Genomic DNA, 27,257 nt, shown 5'->3' with positions numbered 1-27,257 from the left:
GTGAAGGTCCCTTAAGGGAGGGGAAACTTGTTTGCTTGTGTATGGGGTCAAAGTTTCCATCTGTGTCTCAACGTAGATCAGTAACTCAGTACACCACTAAACTAGTGGGGGTTGAACTCTAAAGGCTGATACAAACTCAACCACTATCACTGACAAACAATATTGGCACACTGCAATGCATGTCACTTCAAAATGTAAGCACACTTATTGTGTTTATATAGCTCAAAGTCTTTGAAAACTGTATGCAAGGCAACATAAAATGCAATTACAGATTTTAATATATCAAAAACATTCAACAGGCAATGAAATGAGAATCTAAAATAAATTAAAACAGAGACCTGAAGTCATTTGTGGATGCCTTTCTTGAAACATACTGAAGTTTACTGGTTAAAATACATTCTGCAAAGAGATTGTTCCATGTTCTTTATCATGTTTAAATACAACAGAATAAAGTCCCAAGCAGACATATCACAAATGAAGAAGAGGAGATTTTGCACTTGATACGGATAAAGTTATTCATACAATCATTTTTCCTATATGATTATGTGCAGTGGCAGTTCTAGCTTGTATGGCGCCCTGGGCGGCGTGTGCACTTAGCTATGGTTTCAGAACAAACTTGTTCCCAGAAGTAAGCTAAATCGGACAAAACTCCATTTGAGGACATTTTGAGAATGGCCTCATTTGGAAAAACAATCCATAAATAAATAAAATAATGATTTTTAAATTTGTAATAACGCAAAAAGTTTTTTTGTTAGGGTGAGGGTTAGGGTCTGGGTTAATGTATAGTAATTATAGTTAGATAGACTATGGTAAGTCCCCATTTAGATAGCAGAGCGTGTGTGTGGACAGAATTTAACACAGGAAAAGGATTCTGTTACCTGTGGTCCTCATTTCCTGCAATAAGAGCAATACTGTTCAGCACATGCCATGGTCGTAAATAAGGTGTGCTCTCAAAATAACGCTGTAAATATAGCCATATGTGATGTAGAGAAAGGGCATGATGCCTCAGAACTTGAGCTCAGCACAGCTTATCTGTTGCACTCTTTTTACGTATTAAATGGGTCCTATTAGACAGTTAATCAAGATGTGCCATAGTGAGATGATAGAAACAAATGGTTAAGAGTTGAGAGTTGAGTACAAAACTGTTTGCAGACTGCGTGCATCAACCACACAACCTTTCGTCCCTGAATGAAAGCTACAATCCTTAAATTTATTCACAAACTTGTGCTCAGAGGTTGCGTTAACCGAAAATCTCTGTCATTAACAGAATTTTTTTAAACACTGATGGAAAAAGCTGTCATTTTGAGAGATTAAAAAAGCCATTGTAAAACCATTTGAACCTAGTGCATCAGTTTTGACTTCACTCTCACTCCCGCTGTGTGTGTGCCATTTATTGCCTGGTATAAAGATGTGTTTCGGGCAATCTGATCACAAGATGACAGACGCCATCGCCATTTACACCTGGTAATTTCTTTGGAACACTTGTGTTGGGATTTCGAGGGGAGAGTCTCTGATTTCATAACTAAATACATCATTTTTTACATCAGTGTGTTACTGTTAGATGATAAAGCGCAAAAAAGTAAACAGTGGCACACGTTTCTGCCAATTATACTTGCATTTAATCTAAGTGCAATCATTACTTTTAGAGCTGAATTATCAGTTATATTGTGGAGTACATGTATTGAATTAGTTTCAGATGTGTATGTTTCTCATCTGTGTCACTTTGTTGATATCAGGCACACTAAAAACGTTTCGTGAATTTGTGGATGTAATGTATATGCACCTTTTCAAATCTTCCGATTACAGTTGTTTCTTTTAAAAGCTGTGTGTACCTGGCAAAGTTTTAAAATCTTGTTTTAGCGTAGAGGGTGATTGACAGGTAGAACTTTCACCCTAGAACTCCTTAATTTTTTTCACATCAATCTACACTCCATACCCCATTATGACAAAGCAAAACCCAGATTTTTTATAACTTTGTAAATGTATTAAAAAGAAAAAAAACTAAAATATCACATTGACATAAGTATTGAGACCCTTAACTACTTAAGTACTTAGTTGAAGCACCTTTGGCAGCGATGACAGCCTCAAGTCTTTTTGGGTATGATTTGCACACCTGATTTTGGGGATTTTCTGCCATTATTCTCTGTAGATCCTCTCAAGCTCTGTCAGGTGGGATGGGGACCGTCAGTGGACAGCCATTTTCAGGTCTCTCCAGAGATGTTCGATTGGGTTCAAGTCCAGGCTCTGGCTGGGCCACTCAAGGACATTCACAGAGTTGTCCCTAAGCCACACTTGCGTTGTCTTGGCTGTGTGCTTAGGGTAATTGTCCTGTTGGAAGGTGAACCTCCGGCCCAGTCTGAGGTCCTGAGCGCTCTGGACCAGGTTTTCAGTAAGGATATTTCTGTATTTTGCTGCATTCAGCTTTCCTTCAACCCTGACCAGTCCCCCAGTCCCTGCTGCTGAAACATACCCCCACAACATGATGGTACCTCCACCATGCTTCACCATTGGGAAGGTATTGCACAGGTAATGAGCGGTGCCTGGTTTCCTATAGACATGATGCTTGGAATTGAGGCCAAACAGTTCAATCTTCGTTTCATCAGACCAGAGAATCTTGTTTCTCACAGTATGAGAGTCCTTTAGGTGCTTAATTGCAAATTCCAAGTGGGCTTTCATGTGTTTTGCACTGAGGAGAGGCTTTCGTCTGGCCACTCTGCCATAAAGCCCAGATCAGTGGAGTGTTGCAGTGATGGTTGTCCTTCTGCACGTTTCTCCTATCTCCACACATGATCTCTGGAGCTCAACCAGACCATCGGGTTCTTGGTCACCTCTCTTACCAAGGCCCTTCTCCCCCAATTACTCAGTTTCAGCTCTAGGAAGAGTCCTGGTTGTTCCAAACTTCTTCCATTTAAGAATTATGGAGGACACTGTGCTTTTGGGAACCTTCAATGCAGACATTTTTTTGTAGCCTTCCCCAGATCTGTGCCTCGACACAAGGCAGTTCCTTTGACCTTATGGCTTGGTTTTTACTCTGATATTCATTTTCAGCTGTGAGACCTTATACAGACAGGTGCGTGCCTTTCCAAATCATGTCCAATCAATTGAATTTGCCACAGGTGGGCTCCAATCAAAGTGTAGAAACCTCTCAAAGATGATCCAAAGAAATGGGATGCACCTGAACTAAATTGCAAGGGTCTGAATACTTATGTCAATGTGATATTTTATTTTTTTATTTTTAATAAATTTGAAAAGTTATAAAATAAATCTGGTTTTTGATTCGTCATTATGGGGTATGGAGTGTAGACTGATGTGATAAAAATATTAATTTAAAGCATTTTAGTATAAGGCTGCAACAAAATTATTTTGAAAAAATTAAGGGGTCTGAATATTTTCTGAATGCACTGTATATTATAGTATGTCATTCTAATGAATGCTACACCCCTAAATTCTAGTAAGCCTACTTATGAAAACAAAACTGAGGGATAAAAAAAGATTGTGATTGACATTACAACTTTAGATTTTAATAAGTCAAAAAACAACATGAAAGACAGGCTTGCGCCTTTTATTACACTGATTTGCATAGAACGGGGAAAAAAAAGCTTAAAATAATGAGACAGCAGTTCAGGAGACGTTGGTGATGTTTTTATATCCTTTTTTTGTCTGCTGCTTCCAAATGCCTTTCTCTCCTCTTGTGCTCTCTCTATATTTCATTGGCTGATGCTTATTGCAGTTTCTTGCTCTTTTGGACAGTGCGCACACCTGATGACTCGTCAGACAAATTTCAAGTAAGTGAGACTTCTTGTACAAAGATGTTTGATAGATTTCTAGATTTTATTAGAAATAAAAATGAACAGGCTTGGGATAGATTAATTCTAATGAATAATTAAATACTGTAAAATAAAAATTAATGCTTTAAACAAACAAACTTATTTAAATATAAGTAATTTAATAATATTTATTAGTGTTTTGATAGAGAATAAATATTTATTTTCTATAGATTGACAGAGTTCTTGATAAAAGGTTGTAAAGAAATAAATTGAAATATTGTGATACTCTACTAAACTGATAGAGCTTTGATAGAGAACCGTTTATTTAATTTTATGCATATTCCTTGTGTTGTTCACAGCTCGTTCATACCAAATGTAAAGGTCCACTTTGTTAATAAACTAAATAAAGTTAGTTTATCAATTTTATGATGATAATCCCACCATGCAAAGCCTGTAACTGCACAGTAACTACACCAATAAAACAAATCTGGGCATAGTTGAGCTAGACCTGTCTGTCACAGTACAAATCACAGTATAAGAAACCTGATTTTGGTTAAAATTAAGTTACTGAGTTTTTCCTTTGCAAAGCATTATAATCAATAAGAAAAACATGTATCAGGCATTGTTTTGGAATCGTATCTTGACTGCCAGATAAATATATCCCTACTGTATATACACTCACCACTTTATTAGGCAGACCTATACATCTACTTATTCATGCGATTATCTAATCAGCCAATTGTGTGGCAGCAGTGTAATGTATAAAATCATGCAGATATGGGTCAGGAGCTTCAGCTAATGTTCACATCAACCATCAGAATGGGGGAAAAAAAGTGATCTCAGTGATTTAGACCAATGCATGATTGTTGGTGTCAGACGGGCTGGTTTGAGTATTTCTGCATTTTCACGTGCCACAGACTCTAGAGCAGAGATGCCCAAACTAGGGCCAGTGGGCAAATACCTTGGACCTTTTTTGGCCCGCCTTGAAGTATATGACAAGAGTGAATTTTTTTTTTAAAAATGTTATTGACGCAGCTTTTCATTGCATTAATTTAGCAGATTGCAGCAGAGTAAATATTATTATTATTATTTTATTTTTTTTGTATAATGAAATTATAAAGCGGGGAACCAGGGCAACTTTAATATTTTAATATAAAACAGTTTGCAGAGCTTGAAATTCGGCACAGGATTGCGGCTACTGTGCACAGTTTTAATAATTCCTGCAATTTCCACGTTCATAATGCGGGAAATTCCCGCACAGTTTTATTCACTTTTCAGTGCCGCTGCAAATGAATAAAATAATAGATACAGATGAACAAAATCAAATCAATAAACTTGTTTTTGTGTCAAACTGTAATTCCAGAGACTGCTCCATCTCTCACTTTCTCTCTCATGCAGCTGTCAGCAGTGTCAGAAGTATAAGCGTGCGCTTTGTCGCATAGTTACGGAACTTAAGATGTTACAGGAGTATAAACGTTTCTAAACCTATTAATTTGACATGCAAATGGTGTTATACCATGTCTCCATAAGTGAGTAATGTGATAAAACTATATAATTCCTCTTTATAATCAACAAAGCTGTTAATATTGCGAGCGCGTGGGCCTTTCATATCTTGGCGCTCCCTCGTTATTCATAATGCAGCACATTTACGAGAAAGGCAGAAATAGCAAAAATACTTTGTGTAATGTACCAGCTGCATGATGAAGAGAGACTTAAACACCTGTTACATCTCTCATCTCCATATCTAGTTCCATCCAGGGTCGGAAATTTATGGAGGCTCTGGGCAAATAAATCCCCCTGCAATCTGATATAGTTCCAAAATAATATATCCATCGATATATTCTATATTATGTTCTTCATTTGAATTTTCACTGAACATTAATTGTTTCGTGCCGTCCGTTATGCAGATATTGCAGAGTCAGTGGAGCATGCTCGCACCATAAACGCGCACTGACGTGCACTCTGCTTCTCACGCTCTGCATCAGTTCGGTGTCATGCTAAAATTATCAGATGCTACAATGTAGTTACTAATAATTTAACAAAAATAATATCTGGATGTGTTAAATAGCCTTGATGTTAAATAAAACGTTATTAATGATACAATAAATAATTTTACAGAACATTAACCACTTCATATCTCTGACTAATTTTCATTGTTTTATTAAATTGGCTTGAAGGAGTTGCTAAGTTTTTTTTATAAGCTCCTCATTCCAAATCCGGAGAAATGCTGCGTCTGTGCATTTGATTTGTAGGCTCTGATTTGATTTAATAGCCAAAATATTTTTAAATATATGAATGAGAAAAAAAAAACATTTGTTTCAGTAACAATGCACATTATGCAATGCCCCCCATATGAGCCGTGTAAGGGTGTGAAGGCCCCCCCATCATTTTCAGAAATAAATTCCAGGCCCTGAGTTGGTTATAATCCAATGTTCTCATTTGGCCCACGGTCAAGATTAATTTTTGGCTCTTCATAGGAAAAAGTTTGGGCACCTCTGCTATAGAGTGTATAGAGAATGGTGCGAAAATCAAAAAACAACCAGTGAGCGCCAGTTCTGTGGACGAAAACTCCTTGTTGATGAGAGAGGTCAACGGAGAATGGCCAGACTGGTTCGAGCTGACAGAAGGGCTACGGTAACTCAGATAACCACTCTGTACAATGTACAAAAGTAGTGAGCAGAATAGCATTTCAGAATGCACAACATGTTGAATCTTAAGGCGGATGGGCTACAACAGCAGAAGGCCATGTTGGGTTCCACTTCTGTCAGCCAAGAACAGAAAACGGAGGCTGCAGTGGGGCTACTCTTTGTGTACCTCAGCAGAAATCCAGGTTTGTCAGCCCAGGCGATGTGTTTCCAGTCGTCTACCGTCAAGTTTTGGTGAGCCTGTGCCCACTGCAGCCTCAGTTTCCTGTTCTAAGCTGACAGTAGTGATACCCGGAGGGGTCTTCTGCTGCTGTAGCCCATCCGCTTCAATGCTCGACGTGTTGTGTGCTCAGAAATGCTTTTCTGCATAGCACTGTTGTAACACATGTTTATTTGGGTTTACAGTCACCTTCCTGTCAGCTTGGACCAGTCTGGCCATTCTCCTCTGACCTCTGTCATTAACAAGCCATTTTCACCCACAGAACTGCTGCTTGCTGGATGTTTTTCACACCATTCTCTTTACACTCTAGAGACTGTTGTGCGTGAAAATCCCAGGAGATCAGCCGTTACAGAAATACTCAAACCAGCCCGTCTGGCACCAACAATCAACCCACGGTCGAAATCACTGAGATAAAAAATTTTCCCCATTCTGATGGTTGATGTGAACATTAAATTAAGCTCCTGACCCATATCTGCATGATTTTATGCATTACACTGCTGCCACACGATTGGCTGATTAGTTAAATCGCATGAATAAGCAGATGTACAGGTGTACCTAATAAATGAAAAATAAGTTTATGCACTGGCAGCCAAAAGTTTGGAATAATGTACAGATTTTGCTCTTATGGAAAGAAATTGGTACTTTTATTTACCAAAGTGGCACCAACTGATCACAATGTATATTCAGGACATTAATAACATGAAAAATTACTATTACAATTTGAAAAAAATGTTCAGAACTTCTTAAACTACTTCAAAGAGTTCTCATCAAAAAATCCTCCACGTGCAGCAATGACAGCTTTGCAGATCCTTGGCATTCTTGCTGTCAGTTTGTCCAGATACTCAGGTGACATTTCACCCCGCGCTACCTGCCGCACTTGCCATAGATGTGGCTATCCTGTCGGGCACTTCTCACGCACCTTACAGTCTAGCTGATCCCACAAAAGCTCAATGGGGTTAAGATCCATAACACTCTTTTTCAGTTATCTGTTGTCCAATGTCTGTGTTTCTTTACCCACTCTAATCTTTTCTTTTTGATTTTCTGTTTCAAAAGTGGCTTTTTCTTTGCAATTCTTCCCATAAGGCCTGCACCCCTGAGTCTTCTCTTTACTGTTGTACATGAAACTGGTGTTGAGCGGGTAGAATTCAATGAAGCTGTCAGCTGAGGACATGTGAGGCGTCTATTTCTCAAACTAGAGACTCCGATGTACTTATCCTCTTGTTTAGTTGTACATCTGGCCTTCCACATCTCTTTCTGTCCTTGTTAGAGCCAGTTGTCCTTTGTCTTTGAAGACTGCAGTGTACACCTTTGTATGAAATCTTCATTTTTTTTTTTTTTTTTTTTTTTTTGCAATTTCAAGCATTGTATAGGAATGTTCATTCCTCAAAACAATTATTGACTGACGAGTTTCTAGAGAAAGCTGTTTCTTTTTTGCCATTTTTGACCTAATATTGACCTTAAGACATGCCAGTCTACTGCATCCTGTGGCAACTTAAAAACAATGTTAAGCTTCATTTAATGAACCAAATAGCTTTCAGCTGTGTTTGATATAATGGCAAGTGATTTTCTAGTATCAAAATTATCAATTTAGCATGATTCCTCAAGGATAAGGTGTTGGAGTGATGGCTGCTGGAAATGGGGCCTGTCTAGATTAGATCAAAAATTACATTTTTCAAATAGTGATGGTGCTGTTTTTTACATCAGTAATGTCCTGACTATACTTTGTGATCAGTTGAATGCCACTTTTGTGAATTAAAGTACCAATTTCCTTCCGAAACAGCAAAATCTGTACATTATTCCAAACTTTTGGCCTCCAGTGTATTCATATATGCACACACAGGTATACTGTATAGTGCCGTCAAATTTAAATTTACATCTCAAATATTCGTCAAATTTAAGAAAATTCACATTCTAATGATAAATTGTGTATTCAAATTTTGGATTTGTGCCAAGCACTGACGATGACTTCAGATCAAAAGCATTCTTGTGCTAAAAAAAGACTAGACACAGTGCAACAAATACAGTTGAACAGAAAGCAGGTCTCAAAATGCTTTTTAAATTTCTTTTTAATTAGACACAGCATCTAAAAAACAGCATTCCTGCACGAGACGCTGAATAAACAAAAACAAAGCGAAACAAAGAAGCTTGTCTAGTGCGCGTTTACATAGAAAAACAAATGGATGGTTGCAAAAGCGTTCGGTGTGAACAGCCCCTTACAGTTGGAGGAGGTCTTTGGCTGTTGCGTCTTGCTCTCTTAATAAGCATTTCTCAGATTAAGCAATGTGTTTTTTAAATGCTTTGCCAGGAAAGATGTTCAACTTGGAAATGTGTGTCTGTCTCGAGATCCTCGCGTTCGGTTCCAGTCTGTTGCGTTCTGTCTGTTTGAACGGCCCCTTGCCTGGGCTCTTAGTCTGAGCTGATTCACCACCGAGTTCAGCCGAATACCACTCCTATCTGTGAATATTGCTACCCTACATACACTGTAATGAATAAAAAAAAACAATGTGGTATTTTGCTGTTATTATGAAGTTCGAGTCAGAGGTAGTATACTGTGGCATCAGTGCATGCTGCTGTTGTCTGGTAATCTTCAGCACTAGTAGAGTGGTCTCACTTCATGAAAGAAATGGAGAGATGGAGAGTAATTTAGAGAGGTGCACAGGAGGTAAAGTGAGACTAGTGGTGGTACCATTGTACAGAAAAATAGTATCAGATGGTACTACGATGGTGTTACCATGTAGGGCTGCAACTAACTATTATTTTGATAATTGTCTAATCCAGGGGTCAGCAACCTATGGCATGTGTGCCAGCATTGGTAACCTGAGGGATAATCACTGGCACGCCAGCAACGGCGTGAGAGCTAGACTATTTTATTTATATAAATTCCGCATCTGCATTCCAATCTACCTCTTGATGTAATCCTTCCTCAAGATCACGTGGCATGTTTTCCTGAGCTGAATGGGAGGATAAACAAAAAGTTAAAATGTGACAAGACTGCAGTATACCAAACAGACTCGTGCAGCGCATGCAAGCCATTCACGCATCACAAGCCGGCAGCGCTTCACTTTCGGTTAATCGCGCGAGTAAACACACCCACTTTGCTTTGGTCAGGCTGCGCGGATGACAGCCTACATTCCGTATTTAATTTGTTTCTTTTTGCTTTCAGAACAACACGTGATGTAATAAAGAAAACACAACTATTAATCCTTGAGATTTCCAACCCAGAATACAGGTATACCCTCCTTAAACCATAGTCACACTCAAAATTACATTAAACGATTAAAAGAGAAAACATAAACCCACATCGTGGGGTTAAAAAGAGTCTATTCAAAATATAAATTAAACTAAAAAAAGTATTTATAAAGTTTTAGGATGTTGCAGGTGCAATTCACCAAAAAGGGCTAAATAGTTGATCTTGTGATGTGCGAATGGCTTGCACGCGCAGCGCGGGTCTCGTCACACTTTAATAGTGTATAGTCTCCCATTCAGCTTATGAAAACACGCTGCATGATCATGAAGAAGGATTACATCATGATGTAGATTGGAATGCAGGTGCGAAAAACTTAATAGCTTGCTCCTCTCTGATTACCCCTCTGTGTGATTTTGAAAAATGTTTGACAATTGTGATCAGTAATCAAACAAGCAAATTTGTGACTGTGTTAACTCATTTTGTAAAAAGGGCACGTTTTCTTTCATTAAAGCACTTTCACAAGATGCTCTGTGAAAATTCACATGCAGGATCATGATTATATCATAATCATCGGGTTTTGCAAAAAATTCACTCAAACTATATACTGATAATATTTGTAATTAAAAAGAAACTATTAAATTAGAATAAAAATAAACGATTTAATTAGAAAAATGCAAAATAAAAACATTTTCACGAGTGGACTCAAATTTTTCTTTTTTTCTGACACAGCCATTGACCAGGAAAATAAAAAAAATGGCACTCCATGTCAAAAAGGTTGCCAACCCCTGGTCTAATCTAACGTTTAGTAGAACAATTAATCAATTAGTCGGGCAATTATTGCAGTGATTAATCATTAGCTCTTAACCAGCAATTCAGCTTCTGCCTCGAGTTAATAGGTTGTATTAAACATGTCCTTTCTAAAAAATAAAGAAGAGGATAAAAGTATCTTTTAAAAATACCTCTAAATGACCCTCACTGATTACAGGAGAAAATACTTGAGAATTTGTATTCAGTTTAATTCAGTAAAAAAAACAAATCACTGCAAAAAATCCTATGTGTGTTTGTGTCTTGTTTTCCATTAAAAATATCTAAAAATCCTTAAAACAAATACATTTACCTGAGAGACATACAGTATAAGATATTAAGACTTGTTTTTAGAGAATATATCTTGAATACAAGATATTTTGTACATAAGTGTATTTTTTCATAGTAAGACAAAATACACTTATATTTATGGTTATATTCAACATTGATTATAACTCTGAAAATGTACCTTGGTTTAAAGGAGTTTTAGATTTATATTGGAAAAGCCAAAAAAGAAAAACTAATTTTGTTGCAGTGTATAATGGGTGAAGACTACCCTCTCTCACCTTTTTGTTCACTTGATTTCGATCCATCTTTAACTCACGAAAAACAAACTCCGTCTTCTTAATAAAGCTGCGTATCGCAGAATAATTTACGATAAGATACACAATGCACCACATAGATTACGATTCAATACATCACGATTCGCGAGCCATCTTGATATCTTCTGAAGCTGTGGCAAACACGCATCAGAGACGAGGGTCTCTGTATGAGAGAGTGTCATCAGTATCATCAGCCGGGATCATTTAGAAAGTCTCTCGTGCTGTTTGCATCACTTCATAGAAGCGGCTCTGACCACACAGAGAAATGTCAGTATGAGAGTTTGTGCTTAATTACATGACCCGCTTCCTTATTATTTAAACTGTAATAAAGGATGCATTAAATATAAAATGCTTTTTTAGACACCCATGCAAGTTTTGCTCCAGCGGAATGCCAGCTCCGCTTTATTTCACGGCAACATTGATTCTGTATTTACTTATTTTGTATTATTGTATATTTCTCTTATACTTTGCAATCTACATCACCTTGAGCTGTTTGGAACATTTGAGTGTGTCTGGACTGTAAGCTGTGCTTTTTTCCTTTCTGCCTGCAGCTGAATATTATTGCCCCTTCAGTGCTCTCGCACATCATTATTTGAGTTTCATATGATCTCATGTTACGTCCAATGAGATCAAACGACTATTCAACAAAGAAAATATTTTTTGACCAAATAAATAAATACTTAAATATCTGAAATTTTACGACAATCTCATGGGGGGCTACTTTTCTCAATTCATGATTTATTGAGATGGAATGATTTTTAAAGTATCAAGTATTTGGCCTTCAGTCACTTGTTTCCCAGCAAGACATGATGCAACCATGTCTTGACTTATGTTGTTATGTTGTTGTTCTTGGCAGATACTTTTAACAAATACTTTAACAAAAGGGCAGTTCACAAAAAAAGGAAATTTCTGTCATCATTACTCACCCTCAAGCCCATATTAATTTCTCTCTTCCGAGGAACAGGAGATTTTAGGCAGAAGGTCAGTCACCATTCACTAACACTGCATCTTTTTTTTCTATTCAATGAAAGTGAATGGTGACTGAAACTACCATTGTCCCTAACATCTCTTTTTGAGTTCCACGGAAGAAAGAATGTCCAACAGATTTGCAACAACATGAGGGTAATGATGGCAGAATTGTATTTTTAGGTTCACTATTCCTTTAAGAGTTTAAGTCAGTTCCCACCAGTTACATTAAAAATGGTCGTTTAGTGTTGTCAAAATGCACTGAAAATGTAAACAGAGGAAATCCTGAGAGAGAACCTTGCTGCTCAGTTATGATGTATATATGATGTAAACAGATAATATGAATAAAGATATATATATATATATATATATATATATATACACACACACACACACTATATTGCCAAAAGTATTCGCTCACCCATCCAAATAATTGAATTCAGGTGTTCAAATCACTTCCATGGCCACAGGTGTATAAAATGAAGCACCTAGGCATGCAGACTGCTTCTACAAACATTTGTGAAAGAATGGGCCGCTCTCAGGAGCTCAGTGAATTCCAGCGTGGTACTGTGATAGGATGCCACCTGTGCAACAAGTCCAGTCGTGAAATTTCCTCGCTACTAAATATTCCACAGTCAACTGTCAGTGGTATTATAACAAAGTGGAAGCGAATGGGAATGACAGCAACTCAGCCACGAAGTGGTAGGCCACGTAAAATGACAGAGTGGGGTCAGCGGATGCTGAGGCGCATAGTGCGCAGAGGTCGCCAACTTTCTGCAGAGTCAGTCGCTACGGACCTCCAAAGTTCATGTGGCCTTCAGATTAGCTCAAGAACAGTGCGTAGAGAGCTTCATGGAATGGGTTTCCATGGCCGAGCAGCTGCATCCAAGCCATACATCACCAAGTGCAATGCAAAGCGTCGGATGCAGTGGTGTAAAGCACGCCGCCACTGGACTCTAGAGCAGTGGAGACGTGTTCTCTGGAGTGACGAATCACGCTTCTCCATCTGACAATCTGATGGACGAGTCTGGGTTTGGCGGTTGCCAGGAGAACGGTACTTGTCTGACTGCATTGTGCCAACTGTGAAGTTTGGTGGAGGGGGGATTATGGTGTGGGGTTGTTTTTCAGGAGCTAGGCTTGGCCCCTTAGTTCCAGTGAAAGGAAATCTGAATGCTTCAGCATACCAAGAGATTTTGGACAATTCCATGCTCCCAACTTTGTGGGAACAGTTTGGGGATGGCCCCTTCCTGTTCCAACATGACTGCGCACCAGTGCACAAAGCAAGGTCCATAAAGACATGGATGAGCGAGTTTGGTGTGGAAGAACTTGACTGGCCTGCACAGAGTCCTGACCTCAACCCGACAGAGCACCTTTGGGATGAATTAGAGCGAAGACTGCGAGCCAGGCCTTCTCGTCCAACATCAGTGTCTGACCTCACAAATGCGCTTCTGGAAGAATGGTCAAAAACTCCCATAAACACACTCCTAAACCTTGTGGAAAGCATTCCCAGAAGAGTTGAAGCTGTTATAGCTGCAAAGGGTGGGCCGACGTCATATTAAACCCTATAGATTAAGAATGGGATGTCACTTAATTTCATATGCATCTAAAGGCAGATGAGCGAATACTTTTGGCAATATAATGTGTATATATATATATATATATATATATATATATATATATATATATATATATATATATATATATATATATATATATATAGTGTGTGTATATATATATATATATATATATATATATATATATATATATATATATATATATATATATATATACATACATACATACATACACACACATACACACACACCAAAAACATATTTTGATAATAAAATAAATAATAATATTATAACATTAATGCTGTATTATTATTATTGATCTATATTATTACATATTATAAAACAGGAGCAATAGTTATCACATCGCTTGCTTACAGATGCTGTAAAACTCCACTTGCATGTCGAATTAACAGGTTTATGAAGGGTTATACATCTGTAAAATCTTTAATTCAGTAAGAATGTGCTTTCTCACTGCGAACGCTCACACTGAACTCAACAAGCATTCAATGAACTGCTGACAGCTGCACAAGAGATAGAGCGATAGAGAGAATTACTGTAAAATTAGAGGGAGAGAGAAAGAAAGAGTTTAAGAAAAAGGCATCCGGGTCCACTGAGTCATAGTTGCTCCAGGTGGATGAACACAGCAGGCTTAAGACAAAACATTTTCAGCTCTGATGCACTTCCTGCTGCACGTGTCCTGTGCTGCAAAATGCTGTCTATTAGCTCACATCAAAAGAAATCAGTGAATGAGCCAACAAAACATGCACAAGCATGAAACACACGCACAACATGCTCGGTCCCAACAAACAAATAGAGAGAACAGGAGAGAAAGAGAGGAGGAGAAACGATGGCATGAGATTGAGAAGAGAATGTCAGAGTAACCCAGATGCACTTGAAATATCTTTGACAAGGGACAGTTTGTGTCTGCCCCTGTTTTGAACACTTAAACGAATAGTTCACCTAAAAATGAAAATTCTGTCATCATTTACTCACCCTCATGTTGTTCTAAACACATACTGTTTGCCATATATTCTTCCGTGAAAAAAAAAGGAGAAGTTAGGCAGTATGTTAGCCTCAGTCCCCTTTCACATGCATTGCATCTTTTTCCATTCAATAGAAAGTGAATGGTGATTGAAGTTAACATTCTGCCTAACATCTCCTTTTGTGTTCCACAGAAGAAAGTCATATGGGTTAGGAGTAACATGAAGGTGAGGTAATGATGATAGAATTTTCATTTTTGGTTGAACTATCCCTTTTAGTTGTCAAATACAAATACATCTGACAACCACCACATTATAGGGCTGAACGAATAATTAAAATAAAATCGAAATTGCGATATGACGTAGTGCAATTATCAAACAGCAAAGGCTAAAATAGGCTGAGCTTAATGTTTGTGCGCAGCTCTGTTCTCTGTAGTTTTACACATACTCAAAGCATGCGTGAGGCTAATGAGCTGAGTGCGCTATATTTACAGCGCTCTAGATTTAATAACTGCATTTGTGTAATTCCAAATATGATTGGCCGCTAAAAGTTACTATCCAAATCTAAAGTAACCAGGTTTTTGTGAACAGAAGAGTGGTTGAGTGCATTTCTCCATTTCTTCCTTCAGTGTACCACCAAAATAAAAGCTTCAGCCCAAATAAAGGCCCACATAGCTATGCGGCATTCAGGTTAGGAAAATATTACATAATTATGGTACTGTTTAATAATAGCAATAATAGTTGTTGTTGTTGTTAATATTATACAAACATATTTCCATAATAATTTCTTAAAGCTGAAATATGTCATTTCTGCGACACAAGCGCCACTGAACGGAACTGCAAAAATAAACAATGTTTTCAAAACAGCTTACCGAATTCTCTCACTCATCTGTCAGATATTTCCACCCCAAACTCACGCCATTGGTTGAGTAATGTTGTTGGGGCGGGTATAAGCGGGTCACTCTAAAAACAAACAGAGGAATTTTGGTAGCCGCACAGAGTAACAGTGTTTAACATTTTCAAGGAAATTAACCTAGAAATGTCTTATAGCTGTCTCTGCATATTAAGCTGGAATAGAAAAGAAGTATTTTAACACTGAAAAAGTTACAAGTTACATACTTCAGCTTTAACTTAATAATAGCTTATTATTGGATTCCAAAAAACAATGATGAAAAGTGGGCTAAGACCCTATCACAAAGTGGACAAAAATAGGTACAGGTATCCTTTATGTTTCACTATATTTTTTATTTATTTAGTGTGGTTCTTTTTAACACCCTTTCTTTAATAGTATTTCTATTAGCAGTAGAGCATGTTTGCCCATGACCTAATTTTGGTCAAAAGGAAACACTTACTAGTCTTTTCTTTTTCTTTTATTAACGCAATATTTTGCAAAATAATTTGAATGAGATTTTTTTGTCTAAATCTTTCAGCCCTACCATAATAGCAAGTATGTTACTGTTATTATATAAAAGCTCAGTAAAGACAAGGCTAAAAGGTGTCGTGTGCTATGATAGAGTTAATGCTAGTGGTCTTGTGAAAACCTGTGCTAGCAGGCAGGAACAGACACGCAGAAGTGACAATCCATACACAAGACTGAGACTGACTTTTGAAATTATATTCTAACAACTTTTGGAGTGTCACACAAAAAAAGCCAAATTTAATGATGCAGTGTGCATTTTTTTTTTTTTTAATGTTAAAATTATAATGCTTGGCTGACTACCACCCCTGGAGTCGCGAGTTCAAATCCCAGGGTGTGCTGAGTGACTCCAGCCAGGTCTCCTAAGCAACCAAATTGGCCCAGTTGCTAGGGAGGGTGGAGTCACATGGGGTAACCTCCTCGTGGTTGTGATTAGTGGTTCTCGCTCTCAATGGGGCGAGTGGTGAGTTGCGCATTGATGCCTCCACGCACGCTACATCTCCGTGGTAACGCGCTCAACAAGCCACGTGATAAGATGCGCGGATTGACGGTCTCAGACACGAAGGCAACTGAGATTCGTCCTCCGCCACCCGGATTGAGGCGGGTCACTACGGCACCACGAGGACTTAGAGCGCATTGGGAATTGGGCATTCCAAATTGGGAGAAAAAGATATAAAAAATATAAATATATATTATAATGCTTTCTCCAATCCCAGCTTTATTTACTGAGACAACTATAAGTAAGCTATTTGTGGGTTGAATTTCCCCCAAAAAACTGGTGCACACTGAGATGTCAGGCAGAACAACAGCCTAAAGCCCAAAGTAAACTTTGATTTTGACACGAACGCTCAGCGTCTGCGTACAGTCGAACGTGAGCCTGTCAAAGTATACTCAATTTGATGGTGCGCGCATACACAGGCGTTTGGTGCATGCATGCTACGACTGCTATGAGATGGCGGACAATTTCTTGTCAGGAGTTTAGACCCATAAAGATATCTTAATATTCTTTCTGACTCGAGTTACACAAATGCAGCTCCTGACCTCCTCACACACGCTCTTGACGTGCATATCTACTGTTGTTGTTTTTACCTTCGTCTCCTGTTATTTACCGGCGATCATGTCTTCTAGCGTTTCTTCATGACAGTAACGGCTCAATGTAAGAATTGCCACCTTGTGGATCCACTAATTTGTGCAAATAATTCCAGGCGCATGCGCAGTCTGCACATTCAAGCACACGTTCAGTGCTCGAGCACTCTGCTGATGACGAGATTTGCATCACGCGTCCTGTAGTCATTCACTTTCATTGTATGGTGAAAAGATGCAATGAAAGTGAACGGTGACGAAGTCTAACAAACTGCATATATATCCTCTTTTGTGTTTCACAAAAGAACATTATTCGTTCAGGTTTGTAACAATATAAGTGCGAGTAAAGGATCCCAGAATTTTCATTTTTTAACTATCCTTCTAATAAATTAGCAATGATGACTACTGGTATAGTAGCCTACCTGCAGTGACTCAAAAAATTATGCCAGTGTGTGATGAAGCCTTGATCCTAGGGTTGGGCGATACGACGATGTACAGTATATCGTGGCGATGATATAAAATGTCAATCGATATGAATTTTGCTATATAGCAGTGTTGCCCCTATATGCAGTCAGAAGTGGCGCCGCGCCGCTGATTATGAGCATCGCTATTAACTACCGACATTTCACATGGTTCATTAATATTCATGACGCAACGTAACACTTGCCAGCAACAGTCAGTTGCTCTTTCTACTGTTCACTTAAATGGGACACCTGAATGAAACGAAAGGGTCCCCACCATACACACAAACGTGTTCACAGTGACGTCATAGTATAGCAGCCCATCAAAGGCTGTTCGTGAGTGGGTAAAAATACACAACAGAGAAGCAGGAGACCCGGCATGATAGACCTACCTACCTCTTCTACCGTGTCAAATGTTTTGAAACACTTGACTGAAATGTTTCTCATGATCTTAAAAATCTTTTGATCTGAAGGTGTATGCTTAAATGTTTGAAATTAGTTTTGTAGACAAAAATATAATTGTGTCCCCATATTAATTTCATTTTAAAACTACAATTTAATAAAAAAAAAAAAAAGTTTTTGAAATTGATGACTTGGACCAAATAATAAAGAAAAGCAGCCACTAAGTGCCCAAAATAGGTGGGAACATCTTCAATACTGTTTAAAAAGCATCCCAGGGTGATACCTCAAGAAGTTGGTTGAGAAAATGTCAAGAGTACATGTCTGCAAATTCTAGGCAAAGGGTGACTACTTTGAAGATGCTAAAATATAACACAGTTTTGATTTATTTTGGATTTTGTTTAGTAATAACATAATTCTCATAGTTCCATTTATGTTATTCCATAGTTTTGATGACTTTACTATTATTCTAAAATGTGAAAAAAATTATAATAAAGAATGAGTAAGTGTTTCAAAACTTTTGACCGGTAGTGTATATTTTTTTACTGATGCTACCAAATCAGGTGCTAGTGCCACCATCTGTAGAACTTTATGTTAGTCTGGAGCCCAGTGACATGTATGTTCTTTTAAATAGGTTTATATTTTCTATTGGTGTTTGTTTAATAAAAATACTACTGAAAGTAATTTTTTGCGTTGAGGCATTTCATTATTTGACTATACATTCTTAGCTCCCAGTAAATAATAAACACACACTACAAGGCGAACATGAATAACCCATCTATAATGATTCTAAGGTCATTTTAAGCTATTACTCCACAGACATGCGTAAATGGGAATCCGGCATTGCAGGCTCGTGGATACGTGCACAGCAGCACTGCTGATGAAAAAAATCCTAGGGTATGTATATATCCGTGTGCGCAGCATGAGCACATCTATCAGTGGGCAGGGCTTCATGTGAGACTGAGAGAATTGAAGAAAAATGAAAAAAAAAAAAAAAAATTCCACCATTGAAAATTTCAATGAAATTCAGCAAGTTCAATGACATTCATTATGCGTTTGAATACGCTTTTCATCTGACACACACATCTATGCTTCACATAAGTGTCGCGCGCACTATCTCTGGAGCACACAAGTGCATGAGTCCAGCAAGCTTGCCGATATTTGTGCTCCAGAGATAGGAGAGCACAGAGCTGGATCACTTGCGCTACTCAAAATCGTGGCGAAGATCCAGGGCCGCATTAATGCATAGGCTTACCGAGAGCCTGTAAGTGTTTATTTTTGTTGGAATTTTTTTTTTCTTATGTATTATTTTCTTTGTTGCATTGCTTTGAGAAGATGTTGAGTTTCTTAAATGTATAACAGTAATAACATTGGTAAACAAAATTGTGATGTGAAATTTAGCATTAAGGTAATGTTAATGAAAAACCATGTTTAGTGTTTTTCTTTTTTACTTTGACTATGTTTGTCAAGTTCAAAATAAAGGGAAAATTATAAAACTAGTTTTCATTTATAAAGTATCCACTGTATTCACTGACTGGATTTTCCATAAATACAATATGGTTATTTAATATACTAACCAATTTTTATTGCTTTCCTGAAACATTTTACTATAGCATGATATCATCATTGTGACAAAATTATTCATATCGTGATATAAGATATTGGTCAAATGGCCCGCCCCTACTTGAGCCAATGACATATGCAAAATATCTATATCTGTAGCAATGTTGTCTTAAAAAAAATAAATAAAAAAAAAAATAAAAAAAAAAAATCCTGTATATCGTCGCCTGAGTCATGAATCTACAACAGTGCCGTCTGCCAGTGGGGGAAGAAGGGGATTTTTAAAAAGAAAGGAAGAGAGAGAGATGCTAGAAGGTCATCAGATGCTTAAGCCAACTTTTTTCAAACCCACCTCCATCTCTGCTTTAACTATGATAAACAAATGAGCCATCCAAGGCTTGCTGAGAACACTGACTCACGCTTCATTCTCCTACAGCAACACAAACACACCACACACACCCTCAGCCAAGTACATAGCAGCCTCTAAACAAAGTAGTTATAAAGAAGATAAACTTTCAGAGCAAAGGGGTTGTTAGAGAATGCAACAGGAATGTGCAACTGTTTGAATGATGATCCATTTGTACAATCTTAACTACTGAACACGTCTGTAATATTATTCAGAACATAAAAATGCTCTACACTCTGAGGAAAAGTCTTTTTTCACAGTGTAGTGTGAAAAAAAAAATAAAAAAAATACACTGCAAAAAAGTATATTCTTAGTGAGTATATTGGTCTTGTTTTCCAGTAAACACCTTAAAGGGATAGTTCACCCAAAAGTGATACTTTACTTACCCTCATGTTTTGCCAAACCAGTATCAAAGACTTTATTCTCTTGAACAAAAAGGATATGTTAGGTTGAATGTAAGCATCCTTTCATTGTAAGAAAAAAGATGCAATGAAAGCGACTGGCGCTAACACTGTCAAATTTGGGCTTCTACAGATGAAAGAAAGTCATACAGGTTTGGAACAACATAAGGGTGGATACATGATGTCAGAATTGTCATTTTTAGGTGAACTATCCTTTTAAAAGAAGAAAAATAATTTACCTGCAAAAAATTCAAAACTATAAATAAGGCTTGATTTCAGAGAACGTATCTTGAAAATACATGCATTTTGTCTTATTGCACTGGCATTTTCTCGCTTGTTTATAACAAATAGGTGAAAAACAAGTGAAAAAATTTACTTATATTGAAATGCATTATCTGAAAACCATTTTATCATTTGCAATTTAGCTTATTGGGTGAATTTATCTTGTTTTAAAGATGTTTACATATTTTACTTGCAAACAAGACAAAGAAACCAATTGAAAATGACATTTTTGTCTTCATTTCCTCACCCTCTGTGACTTTCATTCTTGCATCCAACACAAAAGAAGATGTTCATCAGAATGACAGCCTCAGTCACCATTCACTGTCATTGCATGGAAAAAAGATACAATGAAAGTGAATGGTGACCAACATCTACTTTTCTGTTCCACGAAGAAAAAAAGCCTGTTTGGTTTGGAATGACAGAATTTAAATTTTCAGGTGAACTATCACTTTAAGAATATGATTAGCCATGTCGGTATGTCGAAGTCTGTTCAGTAAGCAGGGAGCCATGACTTTTATTCTTACAGTAACTTTAAAAGAATAAAATTAGAGACATTGAATGAACTTATATTTAACATGTATGGACTCATACAGTGTGTGCTTCAGAAGGAAAGCTTACCTTTAGATGCTGCTGTAAGCACCTCAGATTTGATTAAATCTATACTGGCATAGGCACCATTCTCTGGAGGTGGAGCACTGGACGATGCCAAGGAAATCGCATCATGAGTGTTTCCAGGCCGGAGGTCATCTCTCAGGTCTAGGGCAATGTAGTTTAGGCCATTCTGGTGTTCTGCAGGTAAAGTCCTTCCAGGCCTCACAGAGGAGGTTCCTGGTGTCACCTCACTGCTAGGTGTCACACTGTCTGTCCAAACGCTGTCATAAGACACAGAGTTCTGACACATATTGCGCCCCACCTGTTGACTGCTGCTAGGCACTGTGCCATTGGCATCCAGCCCGCTTCCACCTGATGCTGCTGCTGATGTCACAAAGGTCTCTGAGCTGTGTCTCCGCCTGCCTTGAGGATCAGCACGGACAACCCTGGGCTCCATTGGGGGAGTGAAAGGGAAAAACTGTCGTTCCAGGATACACAGGCGCTCAAGCATATCTGTAGGGCTCTTAGTCTCCTCCCCAGCTGCAAAGGACATTTCTGTGTAGTCGTCAGGTTTTCCCACAGTCAAACTGCAGTGAGAGGATGAGGTGGGCCGGACATATGAAGGAGGATTCCAGGGGGCCACCAGTGAGGTCCTTGGGGACCGACTCTTTGGTGGAAGACCACCTACCTCGACAGTCATGTAGTCCTGTGGCAGGGGGGACTTACGTTGTTCCCTGCAGATATTGAGGGTTGAGGTGGGGCCTTCACCAGACAATGGACATGCAGGATATGTGGGCCGATCCCCAAATTCAATATTGATGTACTCTCCAGGGCTGGAAGGGCGCACTGGTGTTTCACCTGTTCCCAGAATGCCGTGCAAGCTCCGCCTTACCAGGGGTAGGCGGTTCGGCCGAACTGCTCGGCGGTCTGTGCAGCCATTATGATGCAGAGCTTCAGAAGGTGGGCACATGCTACTACGATCTGGGGTGCAGACCGATTTAGATGGTGAACTCATGGGAACATACTCGTCGTGCTCAGGCTGGTCTCTGGATGGAGCTTTATATGAGCGAGGGAGGGAGAAATATGGACTGTAGGACTTGGGGATCACAGGAGTGGTCAAGGCATAGTAATTCTCATTAGAAACCCTTTGAGCATTAGCTGTGGGGGTGTTCTGAGACATATCCATGTATTCGCCATTCTCAGGACGATTTGAGGCTCTACGTCCATCTTCTCGTCTGCTAGAGTCAAGGCTGGAAGGTGCGGGGGAGTCAGTAGCCCCACTCCTACCGGGGAGCATCATCATATAGCCTTGAGAGTCCATGTGCTGGGGAACAGGTAAAGCAGCACTTTGGACTTGTGGAGAGCCAGAGAGGAGGATTTTTGGTTGCATAAGCATGTAGTCTGCATCACTGGTGGAGGGCAGCACACCTGCCATCATGGGCATGTAGCCATCATCTTTAGGGGCATCTGCAGGCCGTAACATAGGGGGGCGGTCTTGGCTGTGTTCCGAACTAGAGCTGTAGTCAGAGCAGAGGGAGGAGGAGTTAGAGATGGTCTGGGCACTGGCACTCCAAGAGCTATCCTCAACCACAGCCTCGTCCAGCGAGAAGGTGGTCTGGGTCATCTTCTGATAAACAGCCACTCCAGCAGCACTAGCGCCCCCAACCTGCCTGGAGAAGGAGGGTGTCCGCCTCCTTAACGACCCCGGTCGTGAATCTTCGTCGGTACTCTCATCACGGGCCACCTCACCTGTGCCCGTTCCGAACACATCACGGTTAAATCCCATTGCCATGTAGTCACTGAGGCAGTGCTCCTCACGGATGGGTGGCGTGTTTCCCAGAGACTCGGGGGTGTTGCTGCGCACTCTGAAGTAGCGGAGGTCTCCAGGGCTGGAGCCATACTCATCAGAGGAGTTGAAACCTCCATCACTCGGGGATCCACAAATGGATGCGCTGGAGGGGCGAGTAATGGTGTCGGTCACAGAGCCATGCCCACTGCTGCTGGACATGCTGACTGGGCTGGTGGTCGAGGGGAAATGCGAGACTGGCAGCGAGGCCGAACGTGCATGATGGGTGGAGCCTGGCAGAGCACGAATGTAGCGAGCTCCAGCCCCACTGCTACTTTCCTGGCGGCTCAGGTTAGCACGGGCTGTGTTGAGATGAATAAGGCTACCTGTCACAGAGCGAAACGGGCGGTTCATGGTGCTTTCTCCCTCACTGGAGGTGCGGAATCTGTACCCGCTCGCTCCATTGCTCTTCCTGCTGGGTGGAGTGCCCACCACAGACTCGGTCCGAGACCGCCGCTGGAGCCCCGTCTGACTGGGCGGCAGGTTGCCCAGGTGTCGCCGTGTGGTGATAAAACCCATTGGGTTGGAGCCAGACGACTGGCTTTTGCTTCTCGGCCTGAACTCGGCAAATGCCTTGAGGGCCTTCATGGTCTCCAGAATGGTTTCATGCATGTTTTGAGCCACCACAGAATCGTCCACTTGCATCCAAACCTCCCCAGGTCCTATAGAAGAGGAGCGGCCGACCTCTATGAAAAAGAAGCTCTCTGAATGGCCACAGCGCCGTATGTTCATAAGCTGCAAGTTCACACAAGGCGTCTCAGAGTTCAGCTTCATCAGATGTATGCTCTCAGCAGACAGACAGAGCCTATACACACCGGTTAGATTTTTAGTCTGGCCCAAGCCCTTTGGTTTAACATTCACCTGCCACACTTCTTTGAAATCAGTGCCAGGAGTTACAGTACCATAGCCGTCATCAATCTCCTCAGCGTCCAGGTGGCATCTCTTGCCCTCACTCATGAGCTCGCTGAGCGCCTGGTGCCACTCCTCTTGCTCCTGTTCATTCTCGGCGACAATCGCGAAGTATTCATCCTTGGTATACAGAGCAATGAGATGTTTATGCTTAGAATCCGCCCTTTTATTGACAGTAAAGCACTGGTAGAGATATATCACCCTTTTCGGAGGAGAGGCGCTCACCGCAGCCCCGCCAGATGAAGCTGAGGATCCGGCGGCGGTCGAGCAAAGGGTGTTACGAAATTTCTTCTCGCTATCGTAGTATTCCAGTCTGCTCGGCCCTAAATGACTCGACGCCCGCAAGACAAAAAACCTCTTATGGCCGTGTTTCTGCTTTCTTAAGTAGCCGCACTTTCTGATGTCGTCCGCAACAGCGGGACTGGCGTTCACAGCAGAGGTAGCGTGTGTGTTGCTCGAACTACCGGCCGAGTCCTCATGTGCCCGGTTTAAAGAGTACGTGGACCCCTTCCTCGCCGGTGATTCCAGGTTGTTTTCATGGGCAGCGTGTTGCCGGTAGCGACACTGTTGTTGATGTGCTTCACCCGGCTGATGATCGGAGGGCGGTGAGCGTTGTTGATGAAAACCAGCGCCGCTGACATCCAGTACGGAAGGGGGTTCCCCGCCGTTCGCCGTCGCAGCTGCTGCACGGTTAGTTCCCAGAGCCCTCTGTTGCGTTTCCAGCATCAACATAGCGGCTTTGCCTACTTGGGAATTTGCTAAATTTGCCATTAGATAAGAGAGACTTCACCTTAGGCTCACAGACCGAGACCCCATTTTTGTTTGGGGGGGTTTAAGTCTTTTCAGTGTTGCGCTTCTCCCGGCCGCCACATGAAAAGCAGGTATTCCAGCCAATGCTCCACGAACTCAATGCCAGCGACTGCAGCATGACCACATTTACCCGTTCTATTATCGGTAGATCCTCCTAGCGAGCTACCAATCTGCTCTTCGCACCCTGTGTACACTACTGAGCACAGCACAAACAACACATGACTCGTGCGTCATTCGCCTGTGGGTGGGAGGACGCAACGACGAGGCGTCCGATTGGGCGAGACGAGTGATTGAAAGCTTTTGATCTGAAACGGAACCATTCACGGTAGGCCTTTTGGATTCACGTCAATGCGACTGACCAATAGTTTCACTTGGAGTTTCACTGAACTGGCAAGGTAAAAATATCGAAACGTAGGCATATATCATTAATCTTAATTTCACCTACATAGGTGTACATTTACCAACCAGAAGTTGGATGTCAGGCAGTTGTTCTTAAAGAAACTGGAAAGTATATAGGTACTATTATGGTCAGTACTAGTGTGCATTGCTTTGAGAAAAATTTTTTTTTTTGTCATAATAATGCATTATGTTTGTTGTATTTTGTATATTTATTTATTTATTTATTTATTTATTTTTTACCCCTGCCTACTTTTTGTTGTTATGTACTGAGCATAGTAATAAAAAAACTGGAAATGTGACGTAGGATGACTGATAGCGTTTTGTCCAATCAGATCATAGAAAGCAGTTTGCGTCATACAATGTAGCGCGTTCATTGGCTGTAGCGTTTGATCGAAGGGTCATCCGTCCAATCACGAGCTTCTGCACTGTACGCTGTCTGCTTAACAGTGAATTTCTACTTACTGCAGCTACCTTACATTTTTGCCAAGCACCAACAAACAAATCCTTTTATCCGATTTTTTTTATTTATTTATTTATTTTTTTTGTTTGCGGGTGATTGGTATTTTAGAGCATAAGTAGTCTGGCTTTGCAATACATGGGAGAACTGACAAGTGACTGCAAGTTATTTAATTGCAATAAAGTGGATATAATAAAACAGTTCATTTTTGAGCCACTCGTTTTACACACAAAGGCAACTACTGGCAGCTAAATGTGTTTTGAATGTGTGTACAGATGGCATTCTTGTAAATGTGTGTTGCTTATAATGAGCGTGGGAAAGCAGAGTCACATATCTGGAGTGGCAAATCAAAAATCATGCAAAAGCATGATGCTGTAAAGGAAAAAACAGACACAAATTAGAACCTAATTTCCATAAATGAATGAATTCCCAATCATCAAGACTGTGTAGTATAAATGGTGTCACTTGTGTTATAGTTACACTAAATACTATAATTATACAATTTGTTTAAATAATACTGCTGCTATAAACAAAACCATTGACAACATATATTACTTTGTTGTATGTACACATGTATGCATAAAAACCAATTTCCAATGCTATGTTCAGTGCTTAATTAAGTCTCTTCACACTGATGATTTTTAGACATGGACTGTATGTGATATTCATAGTAGTGCATCCGGAAAGTATTCACAGCGCTTCACTTTTTCCACATTTTGTTATGTTACAGCCTTATTCCAAAATGGATTAAATTCATTATTTTCCTCAAAATTCGACAAACAATACCCCATAATGACAACGTGAAAGGAGTTTGTTTGAAATCTTTGCAAATTTATAAAAAAAAAATAAATAAAAAAATAAAAAAAAACATGTACATAAGTATTCACAGCCTTTGCTCAATACTTTGTTGAAGCACCTTTGGCACCAATTACAGCCTCAAGTCTTTGAGTATGATGCTGCAAGCATGGCACACCTATTTTTGGGCAGTTTCTCCCATTCTTCTTTGCAGGACCTCTCAAGCTCCATCAGGTTGGATGGGGAGCGGCGGTGCACAGCCATTTTCAGATCTCTCCAGAGATGTTCAATCGGGTTCAAGTCTGGGCTCTGGCTGGGCCACTCAAGGACATTCACAGAGTTGTCCCGGAGCCACTCCTTTGTTATCTTGGCTGTGTGCTTAGGGTCGTTGTCCTATTGGAAGATGAACCTTCGCCCTAGTCTGAGGTCCAGAACGCTCTGGAGCAGGTTTTCATCTAGGATGTCTCTGTACATTGCTACATTCATCTTTCCCTCGATCCTGACTAGTCTCCCAGTTCCTGCTGCTGAAAAACATCCCCACAGCACCTACTGCCACCACCATTCTTCACTGTAGGGATGGTATTGGCCAGGTGATGAGCGTTGCCTGGTTTCCTCCAGACATGACGCTTGCCATTCAGGCCAAAGAGTTCAATCTTTGTTTATCATGGTCTGACAGTCCTTCAGGTGCCTTTTGGC

At 40.0% G+C, this 27,257-nt stretch overlaps 1 protein-coding gene across 5 annotated transcripts in view; it reads right to left on the bottom strand.

Moving 5' to 3' along the window:
* The window catches only part of LOC127451354 (insulin receptor substrate 2-B-like), a 47,070-nt gene extending 21,861 nt beyond the window's left edge, over positions 1 to 25,209 (bottom strand). The window contains exons 1-3 of one of the 5 annotated variants that reach the window (XM_051716007.1): positions 21,373 to 25,208; positions 9,537 to 9,583; positions 7,278 to 9,242 (exon numbers count right to left, since the gene is read on the bottom strand). In XM_051716007.1, the coding sequence (XP_051571967.1) occupies positions 9,240 to 9,242; positions 9,537 to 9,583; positions 21,373 to 24,871 (3,549 nt within the window). In that variant the 5' untranslated portion in view covers positions 24,872 to 25,208 and the 3' untranslated portion in view covers positions 7,278 to 9,239. Of the gene's footprint in view, positions 1 to 7,277; positions 9,243 to 9,295; positions 9,584 to 15,617; positions 15,709 to 21,372 lie in introns of those variants that run through there. The other 4 variants (XR_007899097.1, XM_051716014.1, XM_051715998.1 and 1 more) reach the window with 4 other exon arrangements.
* Positions 25,210 to 27,257: the final 2,048 nt, after the last annotated feature.

The sequence above is a fragment of the Myxocyprinus asiaticus genome, chromosome 2 (genome assembly GCF_019703515.2).
Source record: "Myxocyprinus asiaticus isolate MX2 ecotype Aquarium Trade chromosome 2, UBuf_Myxa_2, whole genome shotgun sequence".
In the NCBI taxonomy this organism is placed as follows: domain Eukaryota; kingdom Metazoa; phylum Chordata; class Actinopteri; order Cypriniformes; family Catostomidae; genus Myxocyprinus; species Myxocyprinus asiaticus.
The sequence above is the reverse complement of the archived record's forward strand: the minus strand, read 5'-3'. Positions and strand labels throughout refer to the sequence as shown.